Here is a 19,804-nt window from a genome sequence, read left to right on the forward strand (position 1 = left end):
TAGATGCATATTGAGCACTTTAAACCCCCAGGTGCTTCACAGAAGTTTATAACGCAGAGCCATGAAAATAAAAAATAATTTTTCTTTCCTCAAAAATGATTTTTTAGCCTGGAATTTCCTATTTTGCCAAGGATAATAGGAGAAATTGGACCCCAAATATTGTTGTCCAGTTTGTCCTGAGTACGCTGATACCCCATATGTGGGGGTAAACCACTGTTTGGGCGCACGGCAGGGCTCGGAAGGGATGGCACGCCATTTGGCTTTTTAAATGGAAAATTAGCTCCAATCATTAGCGGACACCATGTCACGTTTGGAGAGCCCCTGTGTGCCTAAACATTGGAGATCCCCCAGAAATGACACCATTTTAGAAACTAGACCCCCAAAGGAACTAATCTAGATGTGTGGTGAGGACTTTGAACCCCCAAGTGCTTCACAGAAGTTTATAACGCAGAGCCATGAAAAAAAAAAAAAAAAATTATTTTCTCAAAAATGATCTTTTAGCCTGCAATTTTTTATTTTCCCAAGGGTAACAGGAGAAATTTGACCCCAAAAGTTGTTGTCCAGTTTCTCCTGAGTACGCTGATACCCCATATGTGGGGGTAAATCACTGTTTGGGCACATGCCGGGGGTCGGAAGTGAAGTAGTGACGTTTTGAAATGCAGACTTTGATGGAATGCTCTGTGGGCGTCACGTTGCGTTTGCAGAGCCCCTGATGTGGCTTAACAGTAGAAACCCCCCACAAGTGACCCCATTTTGGAAACTAGACCCCCAAAGGAACTTATCTAGATGTGTGGTGAGCACTTTGAACCCCCAAGTGCTTCATAGAAGTTTATAATGCAGAGCCGTGAAAATAATAAATACGTTTTCTTTCCTCAAAAATAATTATTTAGCCCAGAATTTTTTAATTTTCCCAAGGGTAACAGGAGAAATTTGACCCCAATATTTGTTGTCCAGTTTCTCCTGAGTACGGTGATACCCCATATGTGGGGGTAAACTACTGTTTGGGCACATGCCGGGGCTTGGAATTGAAGTAGTGACGTTTTGAAATGCAGACTTTGATGGAATGCTCTGCGGGCGTCACGTTGCGTTTGCAGAGCCCCTGATGTGCCTAAACAGTAGAAACCCCCCACAAGTGACCCCATTTTGGAAACTAGACCCTGAAAGGAACTTATCTAGATGTGTGGTGAGCACTTTGAACCCCCAAGTGCTTCATAGAAGTTTATAATGCAGAGCCGTGAAAATAATAAATACGTTTTCTTTCCTCAAAAATAATTATTTAGCCCAGAATTTTTTATTTTCCCAAGGGTTACAGGAGAAATTGGACCCCAAAAGTTGTTGTCCAGTTTCTCCTGAGTACGCTGATACCCCATATGTGGGGGTAAACCACTGTTTGGGCACACGTCGGGGCTCAGAAGGGAAGTAGTGACTTTTGAAATGCAGACTTTGATGGAATGGTCTGCGGGTGTCACGTTGCGTTTGCAGAGCCCCTGGTGTGCCTAAACAGTAGAAACCCCCCACAAGTGACCCCATTTTAGAAACTAGACCCCCCAAGGAACTTATCTAGATATGTGGTGAGCACTTTGAACCCCCAAGTGCTTCACAGACGTTTACAACGCAGAGCCGTGAAAATAAAAAATCATTTTTCTTTCCTCAAAAATTATGTTTTAGCAAGCATTTTTTTAGATTCACAAGGGTAACAGGAGAAATTGGACCCCAGTAATTGTTGCGCAGTTTGTCCTGAGTATGCTGGTACCCCATATGTGGGGGTAAACCACTGTTTGGGCACACGTCAGGGCTCGGAAGTGAGGGAGCACCATTTGACTTTTTGAATACGAGATTGGCTGGAATCAATGGTGGCGCCATGTTGCGTTTGGAGACCCCTGATGTGCCTAAACAGTGGTAACCCCTCAATTCTAACTCCAACACTAACCCCAACACACCCCTAACCCTAATCCCAACTGTAGCCATAACCCTAATCACAACCCTAACCCCAACACACCCCTAACCACAACACTAACCCCAACACACCCCTAACCCTAACCACAACCCTAATTCCAACCCTAACCCTAAGGCTATGTGCCCACGTTGCGGATTCGTGTGAGATATTTCCACACCATTTTTGAAAAATCCGCGGGTAAAAGGCACTGTGTTTTACCTGCGGATTTTCCGCGGATTTCCAGTGTTTTTTGTGCGGATTTCACCTGCGGATTCCTATTGAGGAACAGGTGTAAAACGCTGCGGAATCCGCACAAAGAATTGACATGCTGCGGAAAATACAACGCAGCGTTTCCGCACGGTATTTTCTGCACCATGGGCACAGCGGATTTGGTTTCCATATGTTTACATGGTACTGTAAACCTGATGGAACACTGCTGCGAATCCGCAGCCAAATCCGCACCGTGTGCACATAGCCTAATTCTAAAGGTATGTGCACACGCTGCGGAAAACGCTGCGGATCCGCAGCAGTTTCCCATGAGTTTACAGTTCAATGTAAACCTACGGGAAACAAAAATCACTGTACACATGCTGCGGAAAAACTGCACGGAAACGCAGCGGTTTACATTCCGCAGCATGTCACTTCTTTGTGCGGATTCCGCAGCGGTTTTACAACTGCTCCAATAGAAAATCGTAATTGTAAAACCGCAGTGAAATGCGCATAAAAACGCGGTAAATCCGCCATAAATCCGCAGCGGTTTAGCACTGCGGATTTATCAAATCCGCAGCGGAAAAATCCGCAGAGGACCAGAATACGTGTGCACATTCCTAACCCTAACCCTACCCCTAACCCTAACCCTACCCCTAACCCTAGCCCTAACCCTACCCCTAACCCTAACCCTACCCCTAACCCTACCCCTAACCCTACCCCTTACCCTAACCCTAGCCCTAACCCTACCCCTAACCCTACCCCTAACCCTAACCCTATTCTAACATTAGTGGAAAAAAAAAATTTCTTTATTTTTTTATTGTCCCTACCTATGGGGGTGACAAAGGGGGGGGGGTCATTTATTATTTTTTTTATTTTGATCACTGAGATATAATCTATCTCAGTGATCAAAATGCACTTTGGAACGAATCTGCCGGCCGGCAGATTCGGCGGGCGCACTGCGCATGCGCCCGCCATTTTGGAAGATGGCGGCGCCCGGGAGAAGACGGACGGGACCACGGCTGGATCGGTAAGTATGATAGGGTGGGGGGGGACCACGGGGGGGGGATCGGAGCACGGGGGGGGGAATCGGAGCGCGGGAGGGGTGGAACGGAGCGCGGGGGGCGTGGAACGGAGCACGGGGGGGCTGGAATGGAGCACGGGGGGGTGGAACGGAGCACGGGGGGGGGTGGATCGGAGTGCAGGGGGGGTGATTGGAGCACGGGGGGGTGATTGGAGCACGGGGGGAGCGGACACGAGCACGGGAGGGAGCGGAGCACAGGACGGAGGGGAGCCGGAGCAGTGTACCGGCCAGATCGGGGGGGTGGGGGGGCGATCGGAGGGGTGGGGTGGGGGCACACTAGTATTTCCAGCCATGGCCGATGATATTTCAGCATCGGCCATGGCTGGATTGTAATATTTCACCCGTTATAATGGGTGAAATATTACAAATCGCTCTGATTGGCAGTTTCACTTTCAACAGCCAATCAGAGCGATCGTAGCCACGAGGGGGTGAAGCCACCCCCCCTGGGCTAAACTACCACTCCCCCTGTCCCTGCAGATCGGGTGAAATGGGAGTTAACCCTTTCACCCGATCTGCAGGGACGCGATCTTTCCATGACGCCGCATAGGCGTCATGGGTCGGAATGGCACCGACTTTCATGACGCCTACGTGGCGTCATGGGTCGGGAAGGGGTTAAGGAGGTATACAAATGGCCTATGGTGGACATTCAGCAGCTGCAAATGGAGGAATTGGAGCAGTCAGTAAGAGGAGGCCAAAAGCAAGACATTTTTCAGGCAAGCTACGTGTCAGCAGGGGAGGGTGGGGCAAAATAATTTGAAATCCATGATTGGTTCATTTTAATAAAGGTTAGATCACTGTATGTGTAAAGAGCTCCATGGAGTAATCTGTAGTGTCACCTGACGCATCCTTCACTTTTGGTTTGGGTGAAGGAAACAAGGAAATGTCTTGTTCCTGACTGGGAGCATCGACTGACGACTCATTGCTTTTATATTTGGAACTTTCTGAAGAGGAGGCGAAAGAGCTAGAGGCTGAGTCAACAAGGAAAGCCAAAACTTTTTCCTGCTGGTCTGGCTTTAAAAGCTGTTTTCCTACTCCCAGATAAGGGAGCCTTCAAGGCCTTGTGTAGCCAGACAATGACACTGGCTCAACACCTCCAGCCTTAGGTGCTATTGTGCTTTTGCCACTACCACCAGATGCACCACCACCACCATCAGTACCAGCTGGCAACCACCGCCAACGGGCTCTTCCACCAGACTTCCTCATTTTTTGGAAAATCTAACCAAAATAACAACCGTTATATGGTACTGTAAAACAAGGTATAAGGTGTATATAAACTTGTTGAGAATTTTTAAAACTCCCTTTTTTTTGGGGAGACTGAACCAAAACTCATTTCAAAAATTTTATTTATTTATTTAATTTGAACCAAAACTCAGGCCCAGTGTATAAAACAACACAATGTAGGTGGCAGAAAGTGGCTGGAAGATATATGAACTTATACTACAGTCCTTGTATTTTTTCAATCTCCCTACAATGATCTAAGGAAACGTATGGCAGCAATAAAAAGGATTGCTGCACACAAAAGTGTGGACAAATAAACAAGATAACTGTGCAGAAAGGAGCAACAGGATTTTTGCTTTTAAAAAACAGTTGGTTTGCACAGCGGCGTACAAACAGCAATGCAGCTATCAGGGAGCCTTAGAATGCAGCCTAATAAGCTACAGAGATGATGCACAAAAATATAAACTCCACTGTCCCTGCAAAAACAATGGTGGTGTTGGACAGTGGAAATCGCTACAGCAGAAGCAGTTTGGGGGTTAATCTTCCCTCCCTAACTATATCCCTTCTTCTGATGAATCTGCAGCAATCTCTCCCTATGCTAAGATCGGCAGAAGTAAGATGACGGCCGGCGTGCACGCCCCTTTATAGCCCCTGTGACGCCGCAGAAAGCAAGCCAATCACTGTCATGCCCTTCTCTAAGATGGTGGGGACCGAGACCTATGTCATCAAGCTGCCCACACTCTGCGTCCTCTTTCATTGGCTGAAAAATGGCGCTGAAAGTGTCATACGAAACGCGACTTTTGCGTGCAGATCGCCGACCTCATGGCCGATCCCACACTAGGATCGGGTCGGGTTTCATGAAACCCGACTTTGCCGAAAGTCGGCGATTTTTGAATTTGTCTGATTCGTTTCGCTCAACCCTTCTATTGATACTGCGTATGCAGCATCAACAGTAAAAATATCTAATGTTGCAGATAATAATTAAAAAAAAGTTATTCTCACCCTCCGACGTCGCGCCCTCTTCTCGGCAGTGCAAGCCGCAGGTTCTGGTGGCAAGGATGTTATGCGAAAAGGACCTGCCATGACATCACGGTCATGTGACCGCGACGTCATCACACAGGTCCTGCGCTCATACCAACCCTGGGACCGGAAGCTGCCGCGTGCACCGCACACAGGCGACAGGACTACAAGGGGCCCTCGGAAGGTGAGTATATGTTTATTTTTTAACCTGTTACATACGTGGCTGGACAATATACTACATGGCTGGGCAATATCCTACATGACTGACCAATATACTATGTGACTGGGCAGTATACTACGTGTCTGTGCTGTATACTATGTGGCTGGGCACTATACTATGTGGCTGGCCAATATACTACGTAGCTGGTGTAAAGGTACCGTCACACTAAGCGACGCTGCAGTGATACCGACAACGATGTCGATCGCTGCAGCGTCGCTGTTTGGTCGCTGGAGAGCTGTCACACAGACAGCTCTCCAGCGACCAACGATCCTGAAATCCCCGGGTAACCAGGGTAAACATCGGGTTACTAAGCGCAGGGCCGCGCTTAGTAACCCGATGTTTACCCTGGTTACCTTTGTAAATGTAAAAAAACAAACACTACATACTTACATTCCCGGTGTCTGGTCATGTCTCTCGCCTTCAGCTTCCAGCACTGACTAAGTGCCGGCCGTAAAGTACAGCAGTGACGTCACCGCTGTGCTTTGCTTTACGGCTGGCCGGCGCTCACCAGTCAGTGCGGGAAGCTGAAGGCGAGGGACATGACCAGACACCGGGAATGTAAGTATGTAGTGTTTGTTTTTTTACATTTACAACGGTAACCAGGGTAAATATTGGGTTACTAAGCGCGGCCCTGCGCTTAGTAACCCGATATTTACCCTGGTTACCAGTGACGACATCGCTGAATCGGCGTCACACACGCCGATTCAGCGATGTCAGCGGGAGATCCAGCGACAAAATAAAGTGCTGGACTTTCCCCAGCGACCAACGATCTCCCAGCAGGGGCCTGATCGTTGGTCGCTGTCACACATAACGATTTCGTTAACACGTCACAAAAAGCAACGATATCGTTAACGATATCGTTCAGTGTGACGGTACCTTTAGGGTGGTCTGCAAGTCAGACCCTCAGGGATATTGGATGGCTGCCAGATATGAGGATGCTCTAGAGCAATGATTGACAGAGACAGACGTAATCTGTTTCAGATGCCATAAGTTTAATAGTTCCGGACAGTCAGTTAAGGTACCTTCACACATAGCGATATTGTTAACGATATCGTTGCTTTTTGTGACGTAGCAACGATATCGTTAATAAAATCGTTGTGTGACAGCGACCAACGATCAGGCCCCTGCTGGGAGATCGTTGGTCGCTGAATAAAGTCCAGAACTTTATTTCGTCGCTGGATCTCCTGCAGACATCGCTGGATCGGCGTGTGTGACACCGATCCAGCGATGTCTTCACTGGTAACCAGGGTAAACATCGGGTAACTAAGCGCAGGGCCGCGCTTAGTAACCCGATGTTTACCCTGGTTACCATCCTAAAAGTAAAAAAAAAACAAACACTACATACTTACCTACAGCCGTCTGTCCTCCAGCGCTGTGCTCTGCACTCCTCCTGCTCTGGCTGTGAGCATCGGTCAGCCGGAAAGCAGAGCGGTGACGTCACCGCTCTGCTTTCCGGCCGCTGTGCTCACAGACAGTACAGGAGGAGAGCAGAGCACAGCGCTGGAGGACAGACGGCTGTAGGTAAGTATGTAGTGTTTGTTTTTTTTACTTTTAGGATGGTAACCAGGGTAAACATCGGGTTACTAAGCGCGGCCCTGCGCTTAGTTACCCGATGTTTACCCTGGTTACCGGCATCGTTGGTCGCTGGAGAGCGGTCTGTGTGACAGCTCTCCAGCGACCAAACAGCGACGCTGCAGCGATCCGGATCGTTGTCGGTATCGCTGCAGCGTCGCTTAATGTGAAGGGGCCTTTATATACACTTTTGAGTAGGCGTATACATTATCTTCGTGCGCGAATCGTCTGTTTATTACATATGAAATCACCCTTAATTCCACTAAGTGATACTTACATAAGAGGTAACCTGTGGGCAGACACGTACGGTACTAAGGTCCATCTAATTAACCTCACCTTTGTCAGCAATTCTAATTGATAATCAATAGTCATCAGAATGACTTAGCAAAGCTTTGACATGTCCGGGCATATTCTATTAGACTAACAAATATATATGTGAATTATAAGAATATATCAAGGTGGTCCCTGATTTCCCCATCACTGGGCAATATACTACGTGGCTGGGCAATATACTACGTGGACATGAATATTCTTGAATACCAGATGCGTTAGAATGGGCCACCATCTAGTGTGTGTATGTATGTGTGTGTGTATATATATATATATATATATATATATATATATATATCTTCTGTTTTTACTCAATTTTTGCAATAAAAGAAAATACAACTTTATTCTAATCAAGAAAACTTTTTTTTTTGGTGGTGTTTTTCTCCATGTTTTGGTGGTTGAATGTTGTTTGGGGGCTCTGCAGGGTTGTACCCATATGTATACGGGTTGCTTTAATCACATATTATTGTGATGGTATCTGTATTTGAGATTCTGTTGTTTGACCATTATTAGGCATGTAAGTATCGTAGTATCTAGGCCGCCCCATACTATCGAGTACTCGGGGCGGAGGGCATTCAGCCGAACTCTGTCACACCTTCTGAGATGCCATGTTTGCTTTTGACAAGGTTAAGGCAAGGTTAAACTGCCAGGGTTTTTGTTGCAGCCGCACCTGTGCTGTCCTTGAGGTGTACATCTATGTTCTGGGGCCCAAAAGAGTTAATTTTAAAAAAGTTTAACATGTTAAAAAATAATAGAACGGGTCTTCTGCTTTTTTGTTTTTTTTCTTCTTCCAAGAATTGTTGGTGTCTATTTTCTTTTTTTTTTTAAACATTTTAATATTTGCTTTTTTTCTGGTGTTTTTCTTGTAACATAGGAAAGCCTAAGGCCAGAAATAAACCCCATAAAACACTGTATATGTTGACTTTGGTGTCAAGTACAATTTTTTTGGACAATAAGATGCATTTTTTACCTCCAAAATGTTAGAGAAAAGGGTGCGTCTTATAGTCCAGATGTACGTTCTAGTGGCTCTAGGCAGGGGGGAAGTGACAGAGACGGAGGAGCAGGTTACAGGAGGCAGGAGCCAGCAGCTGCAGCTTACATGTCTGCCCGCTGTTAAAGAACATGAATATTCACTGCTCCCCACGCCCATAGTCCCTCTCACTGGGCCTGTGGAGCAGTGAATATTCATTCTCTTTAAAAGCGGGCACACATGATCGCCCAACCACTATTAAAGAAAATGAATATTCACTGCTCACCACACCCAGGAATATGGGCGTGGGGAGCATTGAATATTCTGGCAGCTGACCTCGGCGTGTGGAGGCTACTTACACGTTGTGCGCTGCTTACACTCTGAAATCAGCTGATGGAATCAAACATGGCGCTGAGCAGAGGGAAGGTGAGTAAAACTGTTTATTTTTTTATGTAAGCAGCGTGATGGGGCCATGTTTACCAGGATTGGATGGCATCTATACCATGATAATGATGGGAGCCATGTTTACCAAAATGAGGATAGTGGCCATGTATATCAGGTTGGGGATAGGGGCCATGTATACTATGATGGAGATGGGGGCCATGTATACTAGGATGGAGATGGAGGCCATGTAAACCAGGATGGGGTGCCATGTATACCAGGAAGGGGGGCCATGTATACTGGGATGGGGCCAGCCATATATACCAGGATGGTTAACCATGTAAACCAGGATGAGGGTGGGGGCCATATATTTTAGGATAAGGGGCCATGTATACTCAATGGAGGGGACGTGTACCTGGATTGGTGGCCATGTATAACTGAATGAGGACATACATACCATGATAGATGTTATATATACCTGAATGGAGCCACTTGTATCAGGATTGGAACATATACAGATCTGGCAAAAAATAAGAGACAGCCATTCCAGGGTCAGTTCAATTCCAACCAAAGTACACCTCATTCTACTTAATGTGCTTCTGATTAGATGATCACCTGAACCAAATCTTATTTAACGAGGAAAAGTATAAAAAACACTGTTGTGGTCTTCACAATCCTATTGCAATAGGACAAGCTGGATGACCAAACAAGTGCTAGGAATAGCCCTAAATTAATTTGAATGAAAAAATAATTTTTAACAATGTCAATGGAGTTGAAAAGAAAAGTCTTGAGTGAGGAAAAGATGGGCTCAATTCTGGCTTTACTGGTAGAAGGACTGTAGTCCATTACAACAAGGTCAAGCAGCAGACATTGGGGACAACAAAGCTACAGACCATCATCTTATTCAAATGTTACTCAGCAACCCCAGGATGACATCAAGTGACCTACAAAAGGAATGGCAAATGGCAGCTGGGGTGATGTGCACGGCAAGATCAGTTCATAACCGGCTCCTAGAGGCAGGCCTCAAGTCTTGTAAAGCTAGAAAAAAGCCTTTCATCAATGAGAAACAAAGTAGAGCCAGGCTGAAGTTTGCCAAAATCCCTAAGGATTGGACCATAGAGGACTGGAGTAAGGTAATCTTCTCTGATGCGTCTCATTTTTAGCTTTGCCCAACACCTGGTCGTCTAATGGTTAGACTGAGACCTGGAGAGGCGTACAAGCCACAGCGTCTTGTACCCACTGTGACCTTTTGTGGAGAATCGGTGATGATCTGGGGATGCTTCAGCAAGGCTGGAATTGGGCAGGCTAATGTTTGCGAAGGAAGTATGAATCAAGCCTCATACAAGGTTACCCTTGAAAACCACTTGCTTCCTTCTGCTCAGGCAATGTTCCCCAGCTCTGAGGACTGTTTTTTCCAGCAGGACATTGCCCCATGCCACACAGCTAGGTCAATCAATGTGTGAATGAAGGACCACCACATCAAGACCCTGACATGGCCAGCCCAATCTCCAGACCTGAGCCCCATTGAAAACCTCTGGAATGTAATCAAGAGGAAGATGGATAGTCACAAGCCATCAAAGAACTGCTTACATTTTTGTTCCAGGAGTGGTATAAGGTCACCCAAAAGCAGTGGGAAAGACTGATGGAAAGCATGCCAAGACGCATGAAAACTGTGATAAAAAATCATGGTTATTCCACCAAATATTCATTTCTGAACTCTTCCTGAGTTAAAACATGAGTATGATTGCTTCTACATGATTAAGAACTTGTTTTCTTTGCATTATTTGAGGTCTGAAAGCACTGTTCCTTTTTTCTTATTTTGTCAGTTTCTCATTTGCTGAAAATAAATACAAAATACTTTATAAAATATAACAATAATGTACCGTATTTTCCGGCGTATAAGATGACTTTTTGACCCCTAAATATTGTCCCAAAAGTCGGGGGTCGTTTTATACGCCGGGTACGGCGTGTGCAGGGAGCGATCCTGGATGTCGACGTGTGGTTCCCAGGGTCTGGAGGAGAGGAGACTCTCCTTCAGACCCTGGGATCCATATTCATGTAAAAAATAAAGAATAAAAAACATGGATATACTCACCCTCGGACGGCCCCTGGCTCACAGTGCTGCTAGCGTCTCCCTCCGTTCCTGAGAATGCAGAGAGTGAAGGACCTTTGATGACGTCGCGGTCAGGTGACCGGTCACCTGACCGCTCATGTGACCGACATCATCGAAGGTCCTTCACTCTCTGCATTCTCAGGAACGGAGGGAGACGCTAGCAGCACTGTGAGCCAGGGGCCGTCCGAGGGTAAGTATATCCATGTTTTTTATTTTTATTCTTTATTTTTTACATGTATATGGATCCCAGGGCCTGAAGGAGAGTCTCCTCGCCTCCAGACCCTGGGAACCACACGCCGTATAAGATGACTGGGCGTATAAGATGACCCCCGTCTTATACAGCGGGTATATTCCAAATTCCATATTTTATATGGAAAAGTTGGGGGTCGTCTTATACGCCCAGTCGTCTTATACACCAGAAAATACGGTACATTTTACTCAAAAAATATACATATAAAGAGAAAAATCAGAGAAACTGAAAATTTTGCAGTGGTCTCTTAATTTTTGCAAGAGCTGTATATATAAAATGTAAAACCTCGGTGCGACTTATTGTCCGGTGTGTCTTATAGTCCAAAAAATATGGTAATTTCTGACCATGGTGTTTTTGAACACAAAAAAGCTTTTATAAAAGCCTCAAACTTCTGTGTGTGAATCAGACATAAGATCGGACGTGATAGAAGATTACAGTGCGGGGAAGACTGGAAACATTCATATAGACGGCTGGTGGTGATGGAGTCAGTGACGGACTCTGGACAAATATGTTTCTAGAGCCGTACTAGAAGATGAAGATGTCGTCCTCATCATGAAGTAGTTATTTCTCCTGTCACGTGTAATGAATATCTCCTGCAGTATTGCTAATGCCGATTCCAGTGTCGGTAAATGAGAGGAGAATTAGCGTTATGGAAGATGAGTCTATGAGGAACGTATTCAGCTGCCGACTCCGAGGAAGAAACTGCTTGTTGTCTGTGGCCTAAACTTTATAGGTTCTATTAGTAGATGTCAGAGAAAAAAACAATGTTGTAAAATAATAAAAATATAAACATATAGTCCAAAAAATATGACGCACCGGACCATAAGACGCCCCCCACATTTTCAGAAGGAAAATGGGGAAAAAAATGTGTCAAATGGTGGTCCATCATACAGTCCGAATTCAGCTTACCGTGGGAAATCAGTAGCACTGGTGGAGCGTGGTCACAGGGGGTGTTTGGTCCGCAATGATATGACTCCTATTGCTGACTGGTGCGGCAGGTTCTGTGGTTCTCGTGCGGTGGCTCCTCCAACATTTTCTGAAAGCCCGGAGCACCTGCACATCCATTGCTGTGAAGCATTGGCCTCTGGGAAATCCCCATCCCGGGCTGGTTCGGCAAGTTGGTCAGTGCTCAGGGTTGCGGGGGCTAAGCTGTCATTTTGTGAAAGCCCTCGAGCCCCGCACATCCCCACTGGTGCGATGCGGTGGCCTCCGGTAAAATGGCCTCTGGGAAAATGCTGCAGCAAATTGAGATCTCATCTCCCGAGATCTCAATGTGTGCATATGCCGACCTGGCAGCCATTTTCCCAGAGGCCATTTTACCAGGAGACACCACATGGCAGCAGTGTGGATGTGCGGTGCTCCGGGCTTTCCAAAAATGTTGGCGGAGACCCGCACCACTGCACACTGCCGAATACTGCCGCACCAACCTAGGAAGGGAATGTGATCGCCCTGCAGTGTGGGACCACCGTAGAATCACCCGACTCCTGCTGCCGTCACACTAATTGTAAGTATATTCCGACAAGAAGACGCACCCCCATTTTCCACCAAAAATATTTTTGGGGAAAAAGTGCATCTTGTCTGAAAAATACTGTAATTGCTGCTTGGGTCCCCGCCAGACTCTGTATATTCAGGTCTGTCCCAACGAACTTGTGATTCCTACAGCAAATTAATTGCCGAAGCAGTGAGTAACATACAGGGGTGGATTAAGGGTAGCCAGGGCCCCGGGCTGTTCGCACACTGTGGGCCCCCCGGTCATGTGACGGGGGTCATGAGACGGGGGTCATGATATACCCGAACCAGATTATTCCAGAAAAATGGCCGGGCCCTACTCTACTGTAACCTATTAAATATTTGTTAAAATCTGCAATACAATTTAAGTATATCTTGACCAATAATATCACATACGAGGAACAAATACCACCGCACCATGACCAGACCACAAATTACAACCACAGTGATCGAATAATATCACATACAAGGAACAAATACCACCGCACCATGACCAGACCACATATTACCACTTGGTGACCAAATAGCACATACAAGGGACAAATACCACAACACCATTTCCAGACCACATATTACCACCACATAGTGACTGAATACTACAATACTGATCAGTAATGAAAAAAAACAAAAAACACAATACTATCACCATAAGTGCCAGTATTCACAGGAGATCTGTAATTAGTATGCAGTGTCTGTGTAGAGGTAATACAGAGATCATTGGTGACATTGTACACAGGACCTCTGTATATAGTATACAGTGTATAGGTAACACTGACTCACCAGTGACGTCTCTAGGTGAAGTCCTTCATCTTTCATCCAGCACAGACCGCCATCATTTCTTCCAGCCAGGACTCGTTTCTGCAGGAAATAACACAGTTATCTCGAGCTCCGCTTGCAGAACACATTACTTAATTTTTCACAACTTCTACATTACACCACATGAAGATAAAAAGGCGATATAGTGTCACTCTGCACAGTAACAGGACCGCCCCCCCATTTAGAACAGTATACTCAAAAAATAAAATAAATACATCACTGCAGTAATAATATCCCTTAATTAGCCCCTATGGTAATAATATTCCCCACCCTGGCCCCGTTTATCTCATTCCTGGCTCCAGCCATATGTTCTCCCATCCTGCACTCATGAGTATCCATTCTACACCATATGATCTCCCCATCCTGCCCCATCTGTCTCCATCGTATCCATCCTGCCCCATGATCCAATCCTGCCCCATGTCTCCAATCATGCCCTGTGTCTACATTCTGCCCATGCCTCCAGTCCTGCCCCCAGTGTGTCCAGCATATTACCCCCAGTGTCTCCAGCAATCTGCCCCAGTATGTCCAGCATATTGCCCCCAGACAGTGTGTCCAGCAATCTGCCCCAGTGTGTCCAGCATATTACCACCAGTGTGTCCAGCAATCTGGCCCAGTGTCTCCAGCAATCATCTGCCCCAGTGTCTCTCCAGCATTGCCCCTGTGTGTCCAGCAATCATCTGCCCCAGTGTCTCCAGCAATCTGCCCCACTGTCTCCAGCATTGCCCCCAGTGTGTCCTCCAGCAATCTGCCCCACTGTCTCCAGGATTGCCCCACTGTCTCCAGGATTGCCCCACTGTCTCCAGCATTGCCCCCAGTGTGTCCTCCAATCTGCCCCAGTGTCTCCAGCATTGCCCCCCAGTGTGTCCTCCAATCTGCCCCACTGTCTCCAGCATTGCCCCCAGTGTGTCCAGCATTGCCCCCAGTGTGTCCTCCAATCTGCCCCAGTGTCTCCAGCATTGCCCTTAGTGTGTCCTCCAATCTGCCCCAGTGGCTCCAGCATTGCCCCCCAGTGTCCTCAATCTGCCCCACTGTCTCCAGCATTGCCCCCAGTGTGTCCTCCAATCTGCCCCAGTGTCTCCAGCATTGCCCCTTAGTGTGTCCTCCAATCTGCCCCATTGTCTCCAGCATTGCCCCCCAGTGTGTCCTCCAGCATTGCCCCCCAGTGTGTCCTCCAGCATTGCCCCCCAGTGTGTCCTCCAGCATTGCCCCTCAGTGTCTCCAGCATTGCCCCCCAGTATGTCCTCCAATCTGCCCCAGTGTCTCCAGCATTGCCCCCCAGTGTGTCTTCCAATCTGCCCCAGTGTGTCCTCCAGCATTGCCCCCCAGTGTGTCCTCCAGCATTGCCCCCCAGTGTGTCCTCCAGCATTGCCCCCCAGTGTCTCCAGCATTGCCCTTAGTGTGTCCTCCAATCTGCCCCAGTGTCTCCAGCATTGCCCCCCAGTGTGTCCTCCAATCTGCCCCAGTGTCTCCAGCATTGCCCCCCAGTGTGTCCTCCAGCATTGCCCCCCAGTGTGTCCTCCAATCTGCCCCAGTGTCACTCTCCAGCATTGCCCCCCAGTGTGTCCTCCAGCATTGCCCCCCAGTGTGTCCACCGATAACTGATCCAAAAAAAAAACAAAAAAAAAAAACAAGCAGTCTCCTCACCTGTCCGCGCTCCCGGCGGCGAGCTCCCTGCAGCAGCGCACACTCGACGGCGACTGACAATGACGTCAGACGCCGGCGACGTGTGTGCTGCGGCCGACTTCAGCTGCCAGCCTCCAATTGGCTGGCGGCTGTTGTTGTTAACTATTGACATGCGGGCGCGCGCCCGCACATCAATAGGAAACCGCCGCAGCGCCGGAAGGGGCCCGGTGAGCAGATGAGAAGGGGCCCGATGCGGGCCACCTCTCTCTGCCCACCGGGTCCGGGGGCACACAAACGCCGTGGGCAGTCACAGACGATTAGCGGAGGGTCAATCTGTGTGGTAGCCCAGGGCCCCCCCAGACCACTGGGCCCTGGGCTACCGCCCATATTGACCCTCTGATAATCCGCCCCTGGTAACATAGCCAGTGATTGGTTGTATGGAGGAGATGTCTTACTCCGTAATTCAGCTTATGTTCCAGTCCATAAAAGACCAGAGAATACAACATCTACACGTTCTGTCTTCTGAAATGTTTCCCTTGTTATCTCCAGTAATTTTATTATTTCACAGAATTCTTTGTAATGATTCATCGTCTCATCGTCTTCCTATTCAGGTCCCTACAATATCCGATCCTTTCAGTAGACATCTTCTATATTAAGAGAATGTTTCTTAACTACCCATCAAGAATGGATATGAAGAGGGACAAGATGGTGAAGAGAATATTACACCTCACCCTAGAGATCCTCTTCCGTCTTACTGGAGAGGTGAGAGATTCTGATGGCGTCCCATTACATCATTTTTATTTATGACAATAAAACTGTTGGACAGAACTGGAGAGGTGAGGCCTCTGGAAATGTCTGTAGTGACATTTTATTAATCTGTCTCTCCTTAACCAGGATTACATAGTAGTGAAGAAGACTTCTAGTGAGCGCTGTCAGGACCCTGTGTCTGAGGGATGGGGAAGACCCCTGAGCCCAATCATGGGGCCTCCACCTCACCCCCTGATACATGAGGACATCAATGACCAAAAGATCCTAGAACTCACCTACAAGATGATTGAGCTGCTGACTGGAGAGGTGACACTGCTGGAAATGCTGGGACATAATACAGGAAAGAAATATATCTTGGTACCTTGTTAGCCAGTAGATAGAAAAATATTTAGAATTGAGAGTCCTCAGTGGTTGATACCTTTTAATGGCTAACTGAAAAGATGGTAACAAATTGCAAGCTTTCGAGACTACACAGGTCTCTTCATCAGGCAAAGACTAAAACAAATTCTGAAGAATCACATATTTATGCACAACATCGTATAGAAAAAAAAAAAACCACCATGGATAAGCCAGGTGACATGAAGCAGAATTACCATTGGTGATAAACAGTTACGTCCATAAATATTGGGCCAATTCTTAGATAAGGATTGTTTTATTGTCCTGTGATTAGGGTCTCTGTTGTGGTGACCCTTCATGGTCTGAGGGGCAAGTTCCTTAGTTGATGTACATAATACAGTAGCTCTATGAAGGGATCGGTGATGACTGCATCATTGTATGTGTCAGGTTCCTATAAGGTGTCAGGATGTCGCTGTCTATTTCTCCACGGAGGAGTGGGAGTATTTAGAAGGACACAAAGATGTGTACAAGGACGTCATGATGGAGGTTCCCCAGCCCCTCACATCACCAGGTAATAGACAGGACTAAATACACACGGCCTATAATTATCTGTATGTAAAGAATGAATTCAGTACCTGTATGTGTTTCCTCCAGATCTATCCAGTAAGAGGACAACACCAGAAAGATGTCCCCGTCCTCTTCTTCCACAGGACTGTAACCAAGAAGATCCCAATGTTCCTCAGGATCATCAGGTAGATGGAGAGAAGGTGTCATGAGATCTCCCCTATAATGTGTAGACGGCTGTGAAGGTCTTGTGCTCAGTCTTGTTTTATCCACCAGTATTACATGTTTCATACTGGTGTAATGAGGACGGTGGAGATGGCAGGATAAGAACTGATCATAGATGTGACTTCTCCATCTGTCTGTGACTTTTACGTTATTTATTTCAGGGTGAAGATCTGACCCATATTAATACTACAGAGACATATGAGAGAGGTGATGAGTGGTGTAAAGAGGAGATTCCTACATATGACTACCCAGGTGAGTAGTAACCATTAAATACAGAGAAGTCACAGATTCTTTTCAGTCACCGGCTGTGGCTGCTTTATCAATGGTGTAGTTGGGACGTGGCAGAATCGTGTGATCCCCATTTTGCCGGTATGGCATAACATTCTCCTCCATCCGAAAATATTTAAATGGCTTTGTGAAATGGTGAAAACCTTTTTGTATAGCGCTTACAACCTGCAGGTGTAAGGCAGCCAGGGTGGTAGTCGTGGCAATGAGCTGTAGTGTTTGCACACCCTGGCGCCCCACAGATGAAATACAGAGTCCTTTCTGTTGTGTGTTTGTGTGTGTTGTGTGCAGCAGAGTACTCAGTTCAGTTGCTGGAGTTCCCTCGGTCTCTTTCACTCCAGCTTCAGGATTCCAGGTTCCATAATACACTGCAGCTTCACAGTCCTTTTCAAACAGTTCAACTTTACTGATAACATGGGCACCCATCACTTTTGCAGCACATTTCACACAAAGCATCATATCTTGTACTTTCCCTGCCTTCTGGGCAGACTACATTTCCTCTATAAGCTCTCCTTCTCTCCCGGCAATCCATGCCATCTCTGTGGACAATCTGTGTCCCTTCCGTACTTCCTGCATCACCAGCTCCTTGTCAGCCCCTTGTCTGATTCCATCTTGCAAAGTTGCCGGGCGTTCCATCTTACTGACTTCCGCCCAGTCATAGATCCCAGAACCGCCCTGAGGATGATCCTATTGAGCTGATGCCCGACTGCACTATTCTCCAGCCTGGGGCCCCTTATTGCCATCCACAGCTTTACCCCCATGACCTGTAGCTGTCTTATACACTGCATGCACCCTGCCCTTGGCAAGGCTGCCCGGGTGTCTGTCTCTAATCGGGAAGTGTCCTGAGTATACTTCCCTGCTCCTTGCTGTACCTCCCCTTTAGTTAACCCCTGTGCTGCCTACCTCCTGCTCTATTCTATATCATCAATCACTACTGTGCCCCCCTCTATTCTAGCCCCACTACAGTTCTAGCCTATCCTATATCCTATTCTAGCCCCAATACTATAAACCGTACCCATTGAGTACATTTACATTATGGTATATAAACATTACATCACATTACAATATATGAACAGTAATACACAGTGAGGTGCCACATGTGAACGTGCGAACAGAGTCCAGGAAAGAGAAGGCCCACGAGGGTCCCCGCCACCTTCTTACACTGGATCCACCTACCCCTAGGGATTAGAACATGCTCACCATTACCTGCCCAGGTCTGTAGACTGCAAAGCCAAATACCAACGTACGTAGAATGTGCTGACAAGATATTATGATGGACCTGTAAGAGAAAGCGGAAGGTAATGATGCTGTTGGCTTCCTAGATCCCTGATATCTTATGAATCTATCTTCTCCCCCTTCTGTGCTGCTGAATGTGCTCATATGGTCCCTACAAGACCAGGTCCAGTTTTTCTGGCCAAACTTCACTTTTATGATCGACAACATTAAATGTGCAGTGAGGCCACGTGTGAATTTCTGTACAATAACAGCAGAGTTTCCCATTATCCTGACTGTTTAATTTGTATTAAAAACTGACTAATTTCAAGGAGGATTGTGATAATAATCTACATAAAAACCATTACACCTGTGCCATGATATATCTCTAAGCAGGCGCGGACTGGGCCAGGTGGCAAAGAGGTATTTGCCCCCCGGGCCGTTAATTATCAACAGACAGGGCCGCCCTTCCTCCCTGCAGCATGTATTGTTAACTATTTATTCAAGACTATCTGCTTGCAGCCACACACAGCTGTGTCTGGACACTTCACACAGTGAGCAAGCTGAGACCCCGTTGCTATGGCACCCTGCACGCTGGGATTGGATGTGCGAGCAGGCCAGGGTTCACGCAGGGTTCAGAGAGACGTGTTGTGTACAGCGTGCTACGTAAGCACGCCTCTGAACCCTGTCTGACCCCTGAGGCTGAGCAGGAAGACATGCAGCCACAGCCATTACACAGGCAGGCTGAATGATGATCTAGTCTATATAGTGGTCCCGTCCCACAGTCCACTCCAGTGTCTACCACACTCCCAGGCTGCTGCCCAGTGCCTGCACCCTGCAGGTAAATGAAGTAGTGATGTGTCCTTTGTGAAGGATCCAGATGATATGAAGGACGGCAGCTGGCTCACCACTGGGAGCTGAGCTGTTTTGTTTTTTTTCTCCTGGTGTTTGCTTAGATTTCTCTTCCCACCTGACTGGGGGCTGGGAGGAGTTGAAGAGGAAACTTAGAGCAGTGTTTACAATGCTTGACTTGCTATACATCCTTTCTTAAAGGGACCGCAGATATTAGCTGGTGCTGGGTCACTCAGCACAGGGAGAGTGAATCAGTGATGAAGCCTTTTTGGTGAGCAGAGCCGAGTGAGCTGGATCACCAAAAAGAGCCGGA

At 47.1% G+C, this 19,804-nt stretch overlaps 1 protein-coding gene across 2 annotated transcripts in view; it reads left to right on the forward strand.

Moving 5' to 3' along the window:
• The window catches only part of LOC138663194 (zinc finger protein 345-like), a 306,522-nt gene that overhangs the window by 256,297 nt on the left and 30,421 nt on the right, over positions 1–19,804 (forward strand). For both annotated transcript variants that reach the window (XM_069749349.1, XM_069749348.1), the window contains one exon: positions 17,304–17,394. In XM_069749349.1, coding sequence (XP_069605450.1) covers positions 17,304–17,394 — 91 coding nt within the window. The remainder of the gene's footprint in view (positions 1–17,303; positions 17,395–19,804) is intronic.

This window comes from Ranitomeya imitator, chromosome 2, assembly GCF_032444005.1.
Source record: "Ranitomeya imitator isolate aRanImi1 chromosome 2, aRanImi1.pri, whole genome shotgun sequence".
In the NCBI taxonomy this organism is placed as follows: domain Eukaryota; kingdom Metazoa; phylum Chordata; class Amphibia; order Anura; family Dendrobatidae; genus Ranitomeya; species Ranitomeya imitator.